Source organism: Kwoniella shandongensis, chromosome 2, assembly GCF_008629635.2.
Source record: "Kwoniella shandongensis chromosome 2, complete sequence".
Lineage (NCBI taxonomy): Eukaryota > Fungi > Basidiomycota > Tremellomycetes > Tremellales > Cryptococcaceae > Kwoniella > Kwoniella shandongensis.
In genome coordinates, this window is record NC_089288.1 from 1 (window position 1) to 17,412 (window position 17,412).

A 17,412-nucleotide genomic window follows, 5' to 3' on the forward strand; every position below is an offset into this window, starting at 1 on the left:
CCTAACCCCCTAACCCCCTAACCCCTAACCCCCTAACCCCCTAACCCCCTAACCCCTAACCCCCCTAACCCCTAACCCCTAACCCCCTAACCCCCTAACCCCTAACCCCCTAACCCCTATACCATGTACTGTACAGCAACACCCACCACCATAGAAGAAACCCTCAGGAGTTTGTGAGGGGTGGTCTGTATGGTGACACCACCATAGAGCAAAAACCCTCAGAAGTTCGTGAGGGTTTTCATTCTGGGTGGTATGTTTGGTAAGTGATTGCCAAACTGTTGTACAAGATAGAAGCGCAACTGAAGTGGATTAAGATAGCCAAAAGTCTGTTCTATCATCTATCATCGCTCAAAGATCGACTAGGAAGGTTCTAACCAAAAACCCTCACGCAGGAACGACCCCTATAACCCATAACCCCCTAACCCCCTAACCCCCGTATTGATCCAAGAAAATAGGCCAGCGGGCACCGTCCTACCACTCGCCATCCGTCACTCCACTCAGCTGCTTCACACCTTGTCTCCTTCCGCTCTTCTCCTTTCTTGGATTCCACGATGGGAGAGGAGCAAGGGCCGGCAGACGGCAAGGCGGACGGCCGATCATGCTGGTACGGCGATAACGGTGATCTGCCACGATTCTGAACGACGGCGGCCGTTCTGCTGTCGCCCCGTCTGTTGCACGTGTCACCCGCTTCACACCTGTCTCCCTCCGCTCTTCTCCTTTCTTGGATTCCACGATGGGAGAGGGGCGAGGGCTGGCACGAGGCGGGGCGGACGGTGATCCGGCCGTCGTCCTGCTTTTGTCGCTTTCATGGCTTCCATGACCAGGGGGAGCGGCGACCTGGCTCCTGTCGTCTCGCTCGCCCGCCCGCTCTCGTCCGCTCTCGTGCGCTTTCCGGCCGCCCGCGTCTGCGTCCTCGCGCTTTCCTGGCCGTCCCGACCGTCTTCGCCCCGCCCCCCGGCGGGGAGGGGCCTCCGCCTGTTAGAGCCCAATCGATCAACTTCAATTCAACTTGATCGGACCCGCTTATTCAATTCGTTACGTCGATCGGTGTTCAACACGGACCAATGCATTACTACAAACATACGAGACTATGTATATATCCAGTTCTCTATCAGTTCGTTCAAATCGTAAAAGTCCGTCATGAATGAATTTCGTTCGCTTCGTCAAATGTCAACACTTCGTAAGGTTCGTCACGTCATTACCCATGCTAAACCGCCAGCATCGCGTCACAAAGATTCTCCTCCTTGACCTCGCCATCCAGCAGCTTCGTCACCAACTCTCTCTCACGTCTGCAGGCGTCAGACTCGACGCTGACGCGATACGCCCCCTCAAAATCAATCAGCCGGAGTCTGCCATCACGATCACGTCGGATATGTCTGGCGCGTATGTCGTTATGAACGACGCCACGACGGTGTATCTGATCATACAGATCCAAGACCGAAGCCCTGTCACAAGTGAAAGAGATGAGCGTCATCCAGTTCTCGAAAGGTCGTTGCGTACCTGTTCAGCTCTGTCCATTGCCCGGCATACTCTCCCACGTCGGTCAAAAGCATCACGACAGCGGGCCTCCCCTTGCGTCCGGTCCATGGGCTGGTGCTAGTCCCCATCCAGACGTTGACCAATCGCGGTATGACCGCTCCCTGGATGTCGCTGAGATGACGATACAATTCGACCTCTGTCATGGCCGCAGCGAGAGCACTAGAAGAGTCGTCGTGCGAAGAGGAAAAAGATGGGAAGGATTCTAGATCGACCAGTTTCGCTACAAGAGGAATGCTGGGGTCGCAGCCAGAGTACTCTGCTGAGAACGCGTCGAAAAGTCGACCATGCGAGATGTACGATGAGAGAGTGACTTTGTCGTTCGTGGTGGGAGGAGCCGAGACTTTGCCATTGGGAGGTGAATTACTTGTATCTGTGACACGCCAGCATATTCTGGACCAATCTCTTGAAAGGTAGTCGTGAAGAGAGTGCCCCACGAGGCGATGCAGATCTATGTCGAAACGAATAGCAAGAACGGTTGACTGTCGAAGCAAAAGATGGTCAGTGTCCTCTATGCGCATCCGTTGATAGATGCTAGCCTACCTGATCGTTAACACTCGCCGGCGTGAGAACTTCGTCATCCTCTTCAGAGTCGTCAGGATCGACTTCCGCGTCGATCTGACCACTTCCTTGCTGATTGTTCGAGTTCCCCTCTCCTCGTGATTCAGTATTACCCATACTTGATTCCCCGACATCGGTCCGCTGCCTCGATGAACCACCTCGCCTGCCACTCGATTGAGACTTGCGTTTCCCAGGGATAGTCTTCGGGATAGATCGTTCCACTGGCCTTCGATATCCGCTGAACGTCGCATCGTCCGCCGCAACCAGCAATCCCAGAACGATCAACCCAGCGTTCCATTCGAGATTCCCGTGTATGCCGATATCCATTCGGTAAAAAGATAGAGTTGTGTCGGTCTCAATCGATTTGGGATCACGAAGGATGATTTCGGACATGTGGACATGATCGGCCGCGATTCGATGGAAGACGACGTATTGATCCCAGTTCGAGAACAGAAGAAGACTCGAGTTATAGGCATCGAACTCGACTAGCAACTGGGAAAGGGAGATCATCAGCTCATGAATCGATCGCACATGGACTGAGTCTGAACGTACTTGACATAGCATCTCGTCTATAGCCTGTACATTGTCCGATCCTGCTGGCCAAGAGACAGTAGGTGATCCATCCGCATCGATACCGATTTCGATCCCACCATGAGAAGCAGCATGTCGGAGGCGTAAGATATCTCGAAGAGGAATGTGATCAGACCTCTTCACTTCCCACAACGGTATCTGTCGTGTCGTCGACCCGTCCAGTCCTAAAGTGTAAGCCCCGGTGAAGTCCGTCTGACCCGATGCCATGAGCTTCCTGGAGCGATCCCAACGTCGGGACGAGACCTTTGTTCTGTCGACGATAGTGTTGAATAAGGTGTCGCAGAGCTCGATGATGTATGACTGGTAGAAATCGTACTGCTTTCCTTCGCTGTTGAAAGAACGCATTGTGCCCCTAGCATTTGCCAGTCGAAGATCCAATGCTCGTACAAGGGTCGTGGTCTGCTCGGTAGGGAAAGCGGCTGATGGACTTAGGGAAGTGTCGAGCTTTGCGGCAATGGTAGATAGGATCTCGGTAGTGGATGTAAATCGGATTTTGAAAGGCTCAGATTCGGTCGCAGCTTCGGTAAGAGACCCAGCAGTGTTGTGGATTGCATTGTCGGCATCTCGAATCACCCTGACAATAGCTTCAGTCTCGCTCCGAGTACTGCTAGTTGCCATTCTGTCGCCGCCGAGCAGTCCATCTTGACCAAGGGGTATCGGAGCAAATCGGATGTCAAGAATGGAGGCGATATGCGGAGATGTATGTGGTTGGCTCATGTCAACGGTCTATCACGTCGAGCGCAAATAGCGCATGTCAGCGGTCGCCGGGATGTATTCAATGAGAATGGAAGAGAAGGAGAAGATTAGAGACAAGTTAGTTGAACGAGAGTTGATTGACGAGTGAAGTGATTGAATGGAAAAGTGTGGGGTCAAAATAGAGTTCACATCGGAGGTTACCACCTGTAAAGATCTAGGGAACCGACAAAGTCATATTCGACGCGGCGCTGCATCATGATGACAAGCCGGAGGGATGCAACGCATATCGATAGATGCGAGCACATGAGATAAGGCGAAGGTGATGGGTCGAGAATCGCCATTGGTGACGCACATCGTAGCCAATCTCTACATCGACGAGGGTTCTACTGCGTTCACGGAGTCGCAAATCTCAACGACAATGGGTCAAAGTTTCTACTTCAAAAAGTTTGGTTGTGGAGAGAATTGTTGGAGCTTTCGACTACGATATCAAACCCTTATTCGTAATGACAGGCGCACGTTCTATCCGCCGCCACAACTTGATTCACGCGAAGCCCAGTCGAGCGACTTCAATTCAATGTGATCGCCCCGGTTGATCAATCCGTTTTGACAATCAATGCCGAACACGAACACTAACCAGCATGCTTTGCGACGTCGATCAGGAGCGAAGGGATAACGGGCTTCCCCTTCGAAATCTCTACAAGCTACGTCTTATTACTAAGCTGTGATGCAAAGCTTCTACTACTTGCATGAACGTAATATCCGCACACAAAATGCGTTAACGATCCTCTATTGCATCGTCCGAAATACATCTAGATTCCGCTTTGTCGATCCGCCTCCACCCCTTGTCATACAGCTAACACCGCGGTAGTCGCCAGATCCTTTTCTTTCTCGGAAGTGTTTGACCCATTAATGTCTGTCACAGCCATTTCATGTCGTAACCTATTGTCAACTTGCGCTACAGCAGCCGAATCTCCCTCGAAAGCAATGGCGATTTCCTCAAGGGTGTAGCCTTTAGTCTCGACCATGAAGAAGTAAGCCACGATCCATTGGAAGACGAGTAGAGGGATGTACACGAGATAGTACTTCCACGACTGCGGGGGTCATTGCCTATTAGCATGATTGGGGCACCGTGAGCGGACAAGAAGCAAACGTACAATTGCACTCAAAGCTATCGAGTTGACATATGCGCCGTAGGCACCTGTCGCCTGATTCACCGTGTTCCACACAGCCATCCCCTTTGATCGGACGGTGTAATTGAGGATCTCCGCTGGGTACGAATAGAAGAACGGACCGATGTACTGCGCTGGAATGTTGAACAACCAGACCATCACGACAGCTGCGATACCGGCTGCGGTGTTGGTGTTGCCGCTGGCTTCGTATCGAGCTCCCGCCGCCGCCATGCCCGCAAGCCCACACATGAGAATCGGCCAGGTGATCAGGACCATGGAACGTCGTCGGAAGTACTTGAGAGACCAAACACCAGCGATGTTGTTGACCAGACCCAACATAGACAAACCCGCGCCGATGCCGGTGATCTGACTTGGAGCCGAGATGCCGACGTTCTTCAGGACGACCGAGTAATAGAAGGAGATGATACCAGAGCCGTTGAGTTGCGGCATAAAGGTGGTGAAGCCCGCCAGAAACAGTCGATGTTTGTTTCCTGGCGCATTCCATACTTCCTTCCACGACAACCCCTTGACAGCGTTCTCCATCAGAAGAGTGTTCTTCATCTCTTCAAACTCAAAGTTCACCATTTCGTCAGCCTCGTCGCCGTTCCCGTGGTACTGGATCAAGAACGCTCGAGCTTCTTCCTCACGTCCGTGCGCCAATAGCCATCGAGGTGTCTCGGGCACGAACTGCACGGCGACCAGGATATATACGGCCGGAACAAGCTGAACGAGGTACGGGATTCGCCAAGACCACGACGAGGAAATACGCGAACATCCAAAAGTCACCCAAGCCGCAAGGAAGTTGCCGATGATCCAGAAACAATCCCAAGACGCAGCGATGATAGGTCGATATCTCGGATGAGCCTGTTTCCTACGTCAGTGGTACCGTTGCAAGCCGGCATTGCTTGATCCATCTGGTGATGCATACGCACAATCTCTTGGATGGTTATCAAAGCACCTTGAATCAACGCAGTGTTACCCCAGCCAATGACTGCTCGTGAAGCGACGAAGAGAGCATACGAGTGAGATTCGCTAATTCCTGCAACGACTCCGAGTATGGTTCCGATGACGATGGTCAGGCCGAAGAGACGGACGAGTTGAGATCGACCGAATCTGTCCGCGATCCAAGAGTTGAAAGGACCGCAAACGAATCCAACGATGTATGCAGCGGCGTTGAGGAGTCCTATCTTGGAAGCGTCGGGATGTCCAACGTCGCGGTTCCACGCTGCGACGATTCATAAGCTGACGATCGTTTGCCAACGGAGTTGCCTACTCACTATCCAAAGCCATCAGGTTGCCAACAATCGTGCCATCGTAGCCAACAAGGAGCTCGCCGACGTATAAAATCGAGATGAAGCTGCGCAAAACGAGATTAACGCGCTTCTCATCATGCGTATAGTCCATAGACGTACAAAAATAACTTCAACAAGCCTTTGTTTCGCTTGAGCGGTGTGTTATCCATGGCATTAGACCTGTAAGCCGACTAGCTCAAAAACGTCCACTTTCACCCTGATACCTGTCAGACGTACAAGTTGATCCAATCCGGGACGGCTTCATGACTAGACATGGCGATTCGAGTTCAGTGCAGCTCAGCAAAAGAGGGGCGGACGAATAAATGAAACGGTGAGCGATGAAAGTGTGCGGTGCCAACAAGAACCAGGTAGAGTTGGTCAGATATTTATGTTCCCCCTCTTGATCCCCCTTTCGAGATTGCTTCCATTTCTGGTGGATTGCGACTGTTCAGAGCTAGATGTACATGATTAGCAGCGATATGAATGGCAGGTGGGTCAGCCCAAAACGGATATTCTTCCGCCAAACTGCCGGCTCTGAGGGAGACTTTAGTCAAGAACAAGCATTGCTTATCTTTCGACTCGCTGACTTGGTCCGGAGTCCAACCCGGACGGCCACGTCCGACGGGCAACTTACGACGGCTCTGCTTCCAATTGCTTCCATTTGCTTGGAAGCCCGACCTTAGCAGAAGACAAGACCCTTTGGAGGAAGCCAACCCTGAGAGCCAGTGAGTGATGGGCCGTTGAGCAGAGATAGGTCCGACAGATACACTTTCCCCACACATAGCTTGAGATAAGTAAACAGAAGCCATAATGAAAGCTCCTGGACAAAACATTAGCATCGACTATTGAGCCTTCACTCCACCACTGTGCCCATCGATTCCTTAACACCATGTCTACAGATACAACCACGACTACGTTCACTCAATCGCCAGAACCTCAGGTGCTTCGCCTTCGTCCAAAAGTGGATGACGCTCTCCCGCTTCCTCCCTTCAAATACGCTGGCATCTTTGACGATCCCAAGTTTGGCGACTGGCGAGATGAGCTGGCGATCAAGGGCTGGACAGTTGTCAGAAGAGCAGTACCTACCGAGCGAGCTCTCAAATACCGCGAGGAGATGTTCGACTGGCTCGAAAGCTTCCCTTTGGGCTTCAAGCGTGACGATCCGTCCACTTGGACGAACGAGCACTTGCCTGTGCACATGAAAGGTGGCATGTTTCATGGCTACGGCTTCTCACATGAAAAGTTTGTACGTGCGAGCAACTCCTGGTCATACGTTACGATTGTTGATTGCTGACGTCAAATCCGCAGTGCTGGGATCTTCGACAAGAGCAAGGTGTTATCGACGCTTTCGCGAAAATCTGGGGAACCGACAAGCTTATCAGCTCATTCGATGCGGGCTGCATCATGATGCCAAAGCGAATCGATGTGAAAGATATTGGTAGATGGGAGCACATGGAGTAGGTCGAGAATTGATAAGACGTGAATTCTTCTTGATAACATGATTCATAGCCAATCTCGACACCGACGAGGGTTTTACTGCGTCCAAGGACTCGCAAATCTCAACGAGAATGGACCTGATGACGGTGGTCTGATGGTCCTGACAGGTTCTTCTCAACTCGTTGAGGAATACTTCGACACGTTTGGTCGCGTCTATCGGGAAGAGAGGACATTCGGTGCTTTCGACTACTGGAGTGCGTACTGTTTTCGCTTTCAACCGAGACTCGGTGCATCCGCTGATTGGACACGTTGTTTCCCACCCAGTGTTCTCGGAAGAGGAACAGCAGTGGTTCACAGATCGAGGTTGCAAATGGGTGAAGGTGTGTGCCGGACCTGGTGATCTCATCTTGTGGGACTCGAGGGCCATGCATTACAACGTGATGCCCAAGGGGGAGAGAGACCGGGTCTGCTCATGTACGTGTGAATTCCGGAACGAGGTCAGAATCGAACAGCTGATTCCCGAGACTGGCGGCCCTTAGACATATGCATGGCCCCCGCCGAGCTACTGAGCGAGTCCGATCGTAAGCTGCGGGAAGACGCTTTTGACAAGGAGCGCGGTACGGTGAGTGTGCTTGAATGTGCTGCATGCCAATCGGTATGAAAAACGCTGATTCGTGGTTGTAGACACATGTTCCGTTTGCCGCTATTTATTCCCCGAGTACCAGCCCAAAGAGAGGGATGGCAAACCCGACCCGCTGGACACTGGTCGACCTAGGGAGCGAGTACCTCGTACAGACAAGATTCTCCAGTTGGCGGGCATCAAGAGCTACTGAGTTTGTGCTCTGTCCGTTGAAGCTTCCACGTTCCAGACTGTTACAAAGCGATGGAAATCAGGTGTGATTCATGACAGGGCATGTCGTGGTAGTCTCCTTGTTATGCTAGACTTCCTTGACACCGAATGAAGGTTAAGGCTTACGCCGTACCCCGTCGCGAGTGGAGCAAATGAGCCCGCTTCCAGGCCGGGTTGGCAGTCATTGCTGCGCGGTAAATAGTCAAGTCAGTTCAGTCGCGATCAAAATCAGTAGGTGGAAAGGCTCGCACGATGAGTAGATGTCTGAGCACTTCGAGACCGTTATGCCGGATATGTACCTCAGGACATGGCAGACACGATGACACAATGGGCATGGGCATTGTTGACGAGTCTAAGGCCCACGAGACCATCGATCGAAACGAAGAATGACAGCCGAAAGACAAAGGTGATTGTGATTCATGCTCATGACCACTCTGCGAGAGAAGGTATATATCAGCATGGGTTGATCTACCACGCAGCAACAAGCAGATGCGCACATATACATTGCTCACATCTGATCCCCATTTACGCCTTGCGGAATCGGAACTCGCTTCGATGTTTGTACTCCTCTCCTGGTCGCAACACGGTGTTCGGGAAGTTGTCGTGGTTGATCGCATCGGGATGGACCTGGGGCTCGAGACATAGACCTGCACGAGAGTCGATCCTCATACCGTCGTGTCCGGGCTGAGAGATTGCCAGAGGTTTACCGTCAAAGAATTGAATTCCCGGCTGGTCCGTCCACGCCTCCATCATCAGATCTCCCTTGGACGAGACCAGCTCCGCCCCTCTTCTCAACTGACCGGTATGGTTGCGCAGGACATAGTTGTGGTCGACGTGGAACGTATCGCCGATCGTGCGTAAGGTGCGGAAGTCGAAGGGGGTGTTTTCAACGGATGCAATCTCGCCGGTGGGGATGAGTCCGTCGTCGACAGGGGTGTAGTGATCGGCTTCGAACAAGAGCTTGTGGGTTGAGGTGTTCTCCCCGCTAGTCCCGTTGAGGTTGAAGAAGGCATGCGTTGTGAGATTGACAAGGGTAGGTGCGTCAGAAGTCGCTGACCAGTCAATGGCAAGGGTGTGGTCGTTTGTGAGCGTGTAGGTGACCTTGGCCGAGAGGTTGCCGGGGAAGCCTTGGTCCCCGTCCTTGGACTCGAGACCGAGAGTGACAGAGTCTGAGGATTGCTCGAGGATGGTCCAGTTGCGCACACCGAAGCCGGATGTTCCACCGTGACACACATGCGTGTTGTTTTCGTTCAGCACGATTTGATGTTGCTTGTCGTCGAGGGTGAACTTGCCGTGAGCGATACGGTTGGCGACACGCCCGGGGACAGCTCCCCAATGCCAGGACTTGTTGGCAAGTTGGTCTTCGAATTTAGGGAAACCGACGATGACACGTCGTTTACCCTCAGGTGCGTCGACTTGAAGATCACGGATGGATGCGCCAAATGTCCCGATGGACGCTTCGATGCCTGCTTTCTTCAGGTGAACCTCCAGTACATCCTCCCCTTCGAACGATCCGATGACATTGTTGGACATGGCTGAGTATGTATTGTTGTTCGCTGGAAGGATTCAAAGCGAGGAGATGTAAGGTGAGATGAATGAGGTCAAGAGATCTTTTATTACGACAAAGGAGCGTCACATGTGGGTCGAGTTTTGTGATGACATTTTGGATCGGCTCATTTCACGCCCTATAACCGCCGGTCCGGCTCATTACTGCATCGTCTCGCATGCCGCCCGTCAGGGCAATCAGACGTGACTTCCCTGCGTAGTGCGTTCGCCATGAGGAGCCACGCATAGGGTAGATGCATATCGTAAGTGGTTCATCCCATTGCTGAGGTCGAGCAAATAAAAAAAAATTGTCGTTCACCCCCATATAACGTCTGAAGGACAAAACGATATGCTCAGGCGGCTACCTCACTCTCCAAAACTCACGAAGCCTGTCAGAAACCGCCAAGGGCGTTGTTCTTCTGGGAAGCAGATTTCCTCCGATACTCAAGTGGAATGTCGACTGAACAGAGAAACTTTAGGCAAGACACCAAACGATATACAGTCGCGGCAGTGATCGTTGCTGCTGCTCGGATCTGGGCTCACAGCTGCGGTGTGGATTAGAGGTAGACGTGCCAATTCAATGGCTTGCAACTATTTATGGATATCATGTGCGTAAATGGCAGAGGAGCAATGTGGGAGAGAAACGAGATTGCACTCATGCACCAAGCAAATAATGTCGGACTTGAGGCGTGTGCATGTGCAATGCCGCCAATCCAGGCCTCCAGCTCTGAGAAAGCGGACCCGGACTGCTTCTGGCTCCGTGTCCAATCTAGCTGTGCTGTCAGGCTGAGTGAGACAGTGAAACAGGATGTTCTGGATCCGTCTGTCAATCGATTCGTTGCTTGTCCTATCGGTCATAGCCGTCTTTGACAGTCCCTGCGACACACCTCGAAGCGATCGGACTAAAGGAAACTTGACCAGAACGAAAGTCATTCAGGTCTGCTCGGTGGACTGGTTCCGGTGACCGGTGAAGAATTGGTCGAAACCCGGTCCGAAAGTGACCGAAGCCAGGAAACCCGAAAACAGTTCAATTAGAGCTGAACGAAACTAAACTTCTTATACTCTAGAGTCTTCGTCTTCTTCATTGCTACATTCCATCAGCATAAGGACACAGGATGAGGGTACTATCCAGCCTGGCACTCGTCTCCGTGCTGTTCGCGAAAGCGACTCACGCCCTAGGAGAGAAACGAGTCATCACATTCCCTCAAGAACACTCTCAAGTCGACACCGCTCAGACCGTCTTCAGCAGCAGCTCGTCAAATGACCACTTCCTAATCGCTTCCAAGCATGATCACTACGCAGCACCTCTTCTACTCTCCTCCTCGGACGACGTCGCCATCCATATCGCCGCTCAGACCTTTGCTCATGACGTCTTCCGTGTCACCGGTGTGAAACCGCACATCTACAACGATTCGCTTCCGCACGCGGTCGAACGCGCTATCGTCGTTGGGACCGCTGGTAGTCATATGGTCCGACATCTCAGGGAGGGTGATTATGCCGATGAGCTGGTGGGCAAATGGGAAAGTTTCGATGTCAGGGTCATCGACAAACCTTTGCATGGCGTCGAGAGTGGTCTCGTTGTAATCGGTAGTGACAGAGTGAGTGACATTTTCCCTCTGAAAGTGAGCCATAAGCTGATAGCTTGCAGCGAGGAGCTATTTATGCCCTCTACTCCCTCACAGAGCAATTCGGCGTCTCACCCTTCCACTTCTGGGCAGATGTTCCCGTTCGGCCCCAATCCAACATCGCTTACATATCTTCTGAGATCCTATCACACGGCGAACCGACCGTCAAGTATCGCGGTCTGTTCATCAACGACGAGCACCCTGCGTTGTGGAGCTGGGCTGCTCAGAAATGGAAGGTCCGATGGGGAGAGCCCGCCTTCCTCCCGGATATGTATGAGATGTGGTTTGACATGATGTTGCGACTCAAGGCAAACTACTTCTGGCCCGCAAGTGAGAGTCCGTTCTCGTACCAGCTTAAAAAGCGCTGACAATGGACCAGTGTACGCGTCCATGTTCGACGTCGACGGACTCAACGTGACCCATGGTTTCCCCAAGGAACCCATCCCCGGACCGAACCAAGTTCTCGCAAACGACATGGGTATCGTTATGGGTACGTCTCACCACGAACCGATGGCACGAAACAAGCCTGAGTGGGACAGAGAGGGCAAGGGACCTTGGGACTGGACAAACGACGACTACCTCACTGAATGGTGGACATACGGAGCTGAGCGAGCGGTCGGGAAAGAGACCTTGTTCACGTTGGGAATGAGAGGTGATGGTGACATGCCTCTTACCGGTGCGAGCAACGAGCTGGTCCAGAGTGAGTGGTGTCTCTTACAGTTCGAACGTGATCTGACTGGCGCCCTAGACATCACCGCTGTTCAGCAGGACATCCTCAAGAAGACGCATCAGAAGGAGCTCAACGACATTCCTCAGATGTGGTGCATGTATAAGGAGGTCGCCGAGTACTATACCCACGGGGTGAGTCAAGCATGGCATGATCACGCTGACAATTAGCTTGAGGTCCCGGAAGACGTCATCACCCTCTTCGCAGACGACAACTGGGGTAATGTCATGACAGTTCAGCCTCCAGGGAAGGACCACAAGGCGGGATCAGGCATCTACTACCACGTCGACTGTGAGTGCTACGCTTCACCACGATGATCAGAGCTGGGTGCTGACGCTGGTCAAAGACGTCGGTATGCCCCGAGCTTACAAGTGGATCAACACGATCAACTTGGTCAAGAGTGAGTGACAATCAAGCGATCTGAGCTGACGTAGGATAGCCTGGGAACAAATGACAATCGCCGCTGCTTTCAACACCACTTCCATCTGGATCTTGAACGTTGGTTCTCTGAAACCCCTCGAATTGCCCACCGAGCACTTCATGTCCCTTGCTTGGGACATCAACGCTTGGCCTATCAACTCGGTTGAGCACTTCCTCCGACTATGGGCGGAGCGGGAGTTTGGCTCTGGAGTCAAGGAGGAGGTCGCCGACATCATGTTCAAGTATTCCGTAAGTTTCTCTGGCGAAGTCTGAAAGGATATATACTGATGACAAACGTAGATGTACGCATCTCGAAGGAAGGCTGAGCTGGTCAACTCGACCACATTCTCGTTGACTAATTTCGAAGAGTGAGTTCACCTGTCGAGTACATCGCTGACATCTAGAGCCGAGCGAGTCCTTGGCGAATGGCAAGATATCACCGATCGAGCCGAGAAGGTGTACCACTCTCTCGACAAAGAGACCAAGCCCGCTTTCTATGAGCAAGTCTACCTGCTCTGTCTCTTGCAGACCAATCTGAACAAGATGTACATCTCCGGTGAGTTACACTACAGTTTGAACAACGCTGACGAAACAGCTCAACGGTCAAACCTTTACGCCGAGCAAGGAAGGAACGCTGCCAACCTTTTCGCCAAACAAGCCACCGACGCGTTTTTCCATGACAGCGACTTGACCGAATCGTTTCACGGTATGCTGGATAGAAAGTGGGATCATATGCTGGACCAAGCTGTGAGTGAATGTCTCTTGATACAGGACTGACGAGTAGCACATCGGATGGAACTCGTGGCTCGAGCCGATCAAGGACATCATGCCCCATGTTTCTTTTGTAAACCCCAGCACTCCCGCTCGAGAAGGTATCCCCATCCCAGAACTCGGCTACGGAGTCATCTCCAACATCCGAGTCACCTTCGAGAACTCCAAGGGATCATGGCCTGGAAACACGGCATCCAATTGTCCTCAAGGCGAACACTGCCCTGATCCCGAGCTTCTACCTCTCGATCCGTTTGGCGCGAAGACGCGATGGATCCACGTCGGTTCCGCTGGTCCCCGAACGACTACATGGAAGGTGACGAGTGACGATTGGGTGATCGTTGAGCCCAAATATGGCAAGGTGAAGAAGGACGGGAGCGAGGACAGCAGGATCCGGGTGTCTATTGACTGGGAGAAAGCACCGGAATCTGGGAAAGGAACCTTCCATCTCGATGCTAGTGATGGATCCGAAGTGACCATCCTAGTACCGGTCAACAAATATGCTTTCCCCCCATCGAAGTTCAAGGGTCACGTCCAAGGCGACGGCTACATCGCGATTGAAGCCGCTCATCATTCCACCAACACCACCAAGGAAGAGTACGCCTTCCACAATCTGAAAGGTTATGGTCGAACCCTTAGCGGTCTCGAGATGTTCCCACGATCTACCCAGAACTTCACCGCTGGAGAGGGACCGAGTCTTACCTACGACTTCTGGACTCACGACGCTGGGGAAGTCGAGATCAACGTCCAGATCGGTCCTGCCCTCAACTTCCTGGGTACGAACAAGACTCTCGCCTTCGGATTCCAGATTGACGATCAGCCTGTCCGGACTATCAACCCTATTCCTGTCGAGCCGCTTGGATTTGCGAGGGACAAGCCCGAAAACAAGCCAGTGGCCATTGGTGCTGTTCCCAAAGACTGGATAGGAATCGTCAAGAACGAGATCCGGGATGTTCGACTCGAAGCGAAGCTTGAACACGAGGGAGCGCACAAGATCACGCTGTACGGCATGACAACTGGTATCGTGTTCGAGCGGATTCTGGTGGACTCTGGAGGGATCAGCGGTAGAGGATATAGTTATCTTGGTCCTCCTGAGAGTGTCAGAGTTTAGAAAGTAAATAGTAATGAAGAATGCACGTAGCAGTGGACTTTAAGTACACTTTTATGCGAACGTTGTCTGCGTGATGGTATTACAAAGGGCTGGTTGGTTGTATCGATACATCACAGATTGTACACAGATATGATTCCGATGCTCCGCGTCTAGTCAAGACCACTTCGCCACGTAGCACCGACTTCGTTCAATCCCCATGCTTGCGGTCCCATGTCATGCACGGTCGTCCGTCTCAGATCGCGCTTATACTTGCCAGCGTACCCACCCGGAATGGCTCTGTGCAAGACGCATGTGTTGTCCCATACGACTACAGCACGACTGTCAGCCATGTTCTCAAGGCAATTCAAATGAGAGAGGAAGCGCTTGCCTAAATCTCCTGGATCCTGCCATTTGACCCTAAATGTGAACTTTGGGTTATCCACATACTCAAGCAGTTCTTTCAGCTTCTTCTGGCCTTCGTCGACATCCATCCCCTGGACATGGTGGGCATGCGCGGCTATGCGCGGCTATGTACAAGTTTGTTCGACCGGATGGTTCGTGTAGTTGGACAAGCTTGTGTTTCCCAAATCGATGTTTCATCGGGTCAAACTGAAGTGGATATCGTAAGTCTTTGCGGAACCTGGAGGATGACTGGAGTAGCTCACCTCGTCAGTGGCGAGTAGCGGGTTGATCACTCCATTCTCATCTGTATTTGCATTTCTTCGACATTGAAGTTGTGAGTTCATCACCACCCAATCGTTGATCTCCTCCTTCCGCTCCGGGCTTAAGGATTCGTATGCCGATCTAGTATCGGCAAACTCGGTATCGCCACCTAGCTCCTCAGGAGGGAGTTCGTGTGCTAGTAACAGAGAGACACCTGCTCGACGAGGGTTAAACGCAGAGTCGGCGTGGAAATGATAGTTGCAGCGAAGTAAGAGATCGCGCATGCCACCGGGTTGCATGACCGTATTGTCGGGATTGACATTTCCAACGTCGAACAGGCTGTTTTCGTGAAGAGTGGATGAAAAAATCAGTACCAAGGACCAAGAATTTGGTTCAGGATCGACTCACTAATCACTACTTAGACGATTCTTCTGGCCTAGACCATTTACGAATGGCGCAATGTCGTCCAGATCGCCAAACAGATGTGACATTTCTACATGCCGAGCATCGTCCAATCCGGTCTTGCGGAAGACCAAGACGCCGTACTGATAAGGCTCAGCTGTCAGCGCAACCCATCACCACACAGGAGGTGATTGGTCGACTCTCACTTTGGCCAGTCCCCGCTTGATCTCATCAACGAGATCTTGTGTAATTTGGCTGAAATCGGCGGTGGCTTCTGCACCAAATGTGGGGTGGATCTGTCGATACTTGACCAACGGTTCTTCAACGCGAAGTGAGGTGGTATAGGTTGGCACTGACGTCGCCGTCAAGACCTGAACTGATGCCATCTTGTGAGTTTGGTGGAAGAGCAAGGTTGTCGAACGGATGCAACAGAGTTGTAGTTAGTTGAAAGAGAAATGTCAGTGCTCAAGCTTGTCATATGCATGTCTCGTGATTGGCGACTGCTAAACCGGCAGTAGTCGGTCCGACAGCTTCTTGGTTTAACAGTTTTGCCATTCCCGTAAACCTTATGCATGTCCTGCACAGACTTGGATCGATACCTGAGCATTCACCACAAACTCGAGATTGTCGGTTGCATATGGACGAAGTTCATCATGGGCAGCTGCCAGAAAACAACATCTGGTATCGACACAAGGGGTGAGATTATCGGTTAGGGAACTATTCACTATTGGACCGAAATTCCATCGATGCGCCCTACTTAAGGTGATAGCGCATTAGCTTGCGAAATAGTGCGCAACAGGTAAGCGTTGCGGATATCGTATTTCGTCTTCGGATGTCTTATCTGGTAAGAAGTAGAACCTGGTGAGTTTCAGTCGGCAGCTCACTCTCACAAATCATAGAATAACGTTTGCGGTTTCGTCCTGTTGACCTCAAATCCTAATATTGTAGTTGTTGTGAAGCCATATCGTTACCCAAATGCCTGCTTTTGCATCAACTCCCTTGTCGGACGGGTGGATTCAAACCTCAGCGCCAATGTGATTTACAACATCATCCTCGGCGAAGACGCGATACTTACCAATCGAGTCGAATCGCATGATCATACTAAATTGCACCATGTGTGCTACACTTATCTCGACCCTGACTTACAATGAGATTTATCAGCCCTATAAATAGCCGTCGAGCTCTTAACATCTTTCTTCTTCTTCTTCTCACCACCGCCATCACATGACCACACCATTCCGACTCGAGTCATCAAGACTCTATATCCATCGATTTGAACCGACTACGGAACATGCAGATTTCCTCGTAAAGCTGTACAATACCCCGTTGTTCATTGCCGGTGAAGGTGATACAGGTATCAATACAACGGAGAAGGCTTTGGTAGGTCATTTTGAAATGTTGTATTTCCCCCTTGTTGAGAATGAACCCTCACTCTTGTGTATTTGTATGGACTGTAGCGCCAAATCAAAGATGGATTCATCGGCAAAGCTTTCGCCAAGAATGGACATGGTCCATACTTGATCTCGCTGAATGACAGAACGCTCATCGGAAGCGTGACCATAATGAGAGGCGACTATCTCGCTCCCGATATCGGATTCGCCCTCCTCCCCGAATACACAAAACAAGGATATGCGAAGGAAGCAGGACTCCGATTGATAGAGTACGCCACTCAAAGCAAAGAGGAGGGTGGATTGGGCTACCCAGGTGTATTTGTGTTCACGTCGAACAAGAACGAAAAGGCAAAGAAACTGTCAGAAAGCCTAGGTTTAGAATACCGAGGAGTCTATCCACTGCAAGCATTCGGTGGACATCCGAGTGCAGTCTACGCATCCAAGAGCATGGTGGAGGATTTGAAGGTGTACGGGATCACGGAGGAGAAGTCGGAGTAGACAAAATGGTCGGTTGAGTATGCATTGTGCGACATGGGGATTGGCACACGGCATTGACGAGCAGACCACGAAAGAAACATCAGACTCGTACTCATCCGATGTCACATCCTCTCAAGGCTTACGCAGCTCTCGTACACTAACAGGACGGATG

At 51.7% G+C, this 17,412-nt stretch overlaps 7 protein-coding genes across 7 annotated transcripts; 3 read left to right on the forward strand and 4 right to left on the reverse strand.

The window, feature by feature from the left end:
• Positions 1-1,207: 1,207 nt before the first annotated feature.
• Positions 1,208-3,405, reverse strand: CI109_100721 (uncharacterized protein; the record flags this gene model as incomplete). The annotated part of the gene is made up of 4 exons (XM_032008507.2): positions 1,208-1,445; positions 1,501-2,018; positions 2,080-2,589; positions 2,650-3,405. The coding sequence occupies 4 exons, from the start codon at positions 3,403-3,405 to the stop codon at positions 1,208-1,210; spliced, it is 2,022 nt and encodes a 673-aa protein (XP_031857193.2).
• An 824-nt stretch (positions 3,406-4,229) lies between these two features.
• CI109_100722 (uncharacterized protein) lies at positions 4,230-6,120 on the reverse strand (the record flags this gene model as incomplete). Its single annotated transcript, XM_032008508.1, has 6 exons — positions 4,230-4,475; positions 4,539-5,417; positions 5,486-5,778; positions 5,831-5,910; positions 5,966-6,025; positions 6,083-6,120. 6 exons carry the CDS (start codon positions 6,118-6,120, stop codon positions 4,230-4,232), a joined length of 1,596 nt encoding a protein of 531 aa, XP_031857194.1.
• A 614-nt stretch (positions 6,121-6,734) lies between these two features.
• Positions 6,735-8,115, forward strand: CI109_100723 (uncharacterized protein; the record flags this gene model as incomplete). Its single annotated transcript, XM_065966831.1, has 7 exons — positions 6,735-7,091; positions 7,154-7,302; positions 7,355-7,536; positions 7,607-7,756; positions 7,822-7,904; positions 7,967-7,977; positions 8,058-8,115. The coding sequence occupies 7 exons, from the start codon at positions 6,735-6,737 to the stop codon at positions 8,113-8,115; spliced, it is 990 nt and encodes a 329-aa protein (XP_065822903.1).
• A 542-nt stretch (positions 8,116-8,657) lies between these two features.
• On the reverse strand, positions 8,658-9,665 carry CI109_100724 (uncharacterized protein; the record flags this gene model as incomplete). Its single annotated transcript, XM_032008510.1, has 1 exon — positions 8,658-9,665. One exon carries the CDS (start codon positions 9,663-9,665, stop codon positions 8,658-8,660), a length of 1,008 nt encoding a protein of 335 aa, XP_031857196.1.
• A 1,127-nt stretch (positions 9,666-10,792) lies between these two features.
• Positions 10,793-14,328, forward strand: CI109_100725 (uncharacterized protein; the record flags this gene model as incomplete). The annotated part of the gene is made up of 10 exons (XM_065966832.1): positions 10,793-11,275; positions 11,326-11,632; positions 11,682-12,002; positions 12,051-12,163; positions 12,206-12,320; positions 12,376-12,381; positions 12,469-12,698; positions 12,750-12,799; positions 12,854-13,196; positions 13,270-14,328. 10 exons carry the CDS (start codon positions 10,793-10,795, stop codon positions 14,326-14,328), a joined length of 3,027 nt encoding a protein of 1,008 aa, XP_065822904.1.
• A 149-nt stretch (positions 14,329-14,477) lies between these two features.
• Positions 14,478-15,758, reverse strand: CI109_100726 (uncharacterized protein; the record flags this gene model as incomplete). Its single annotated transcript, XM_065966833.1, has 6 exons — positions 14,478-14,635; positions 14,696-14,834; positions 14,878-14,916; positions 14,973-15,309; positions 15,379-15,515; positions 15,579-15,758. The coding sequence occupies 6 exons, from the start codon at positions 15,756-15,758 to the stop codon at positions 14,478-14,480; spliced, it is 990 nt and encodes a 329-aa protein (XP_065822905.1).
• Positions 15,759-16,596: 838 nt separating this feature from the next.
• Positions 16,597-17,261, forward strand: CI109_100727 (uncharacterized protein; the record flags this gene model as incomplete). Its single annotated transcript, XM_032008513.1, has 2 exons — positions 16,597-16,752; positions 16,830-17,261. The coding sequence occupies 2 exons, from the start codon at positions 16,597-16,599 to the stop codon at positions 17,259-17,261; spliced, it is 588 nt and encodes a 195-aa protein (XP_031857199.1).
• Positions 17,262-17,412: the final 151 nt, after the last annotated feature.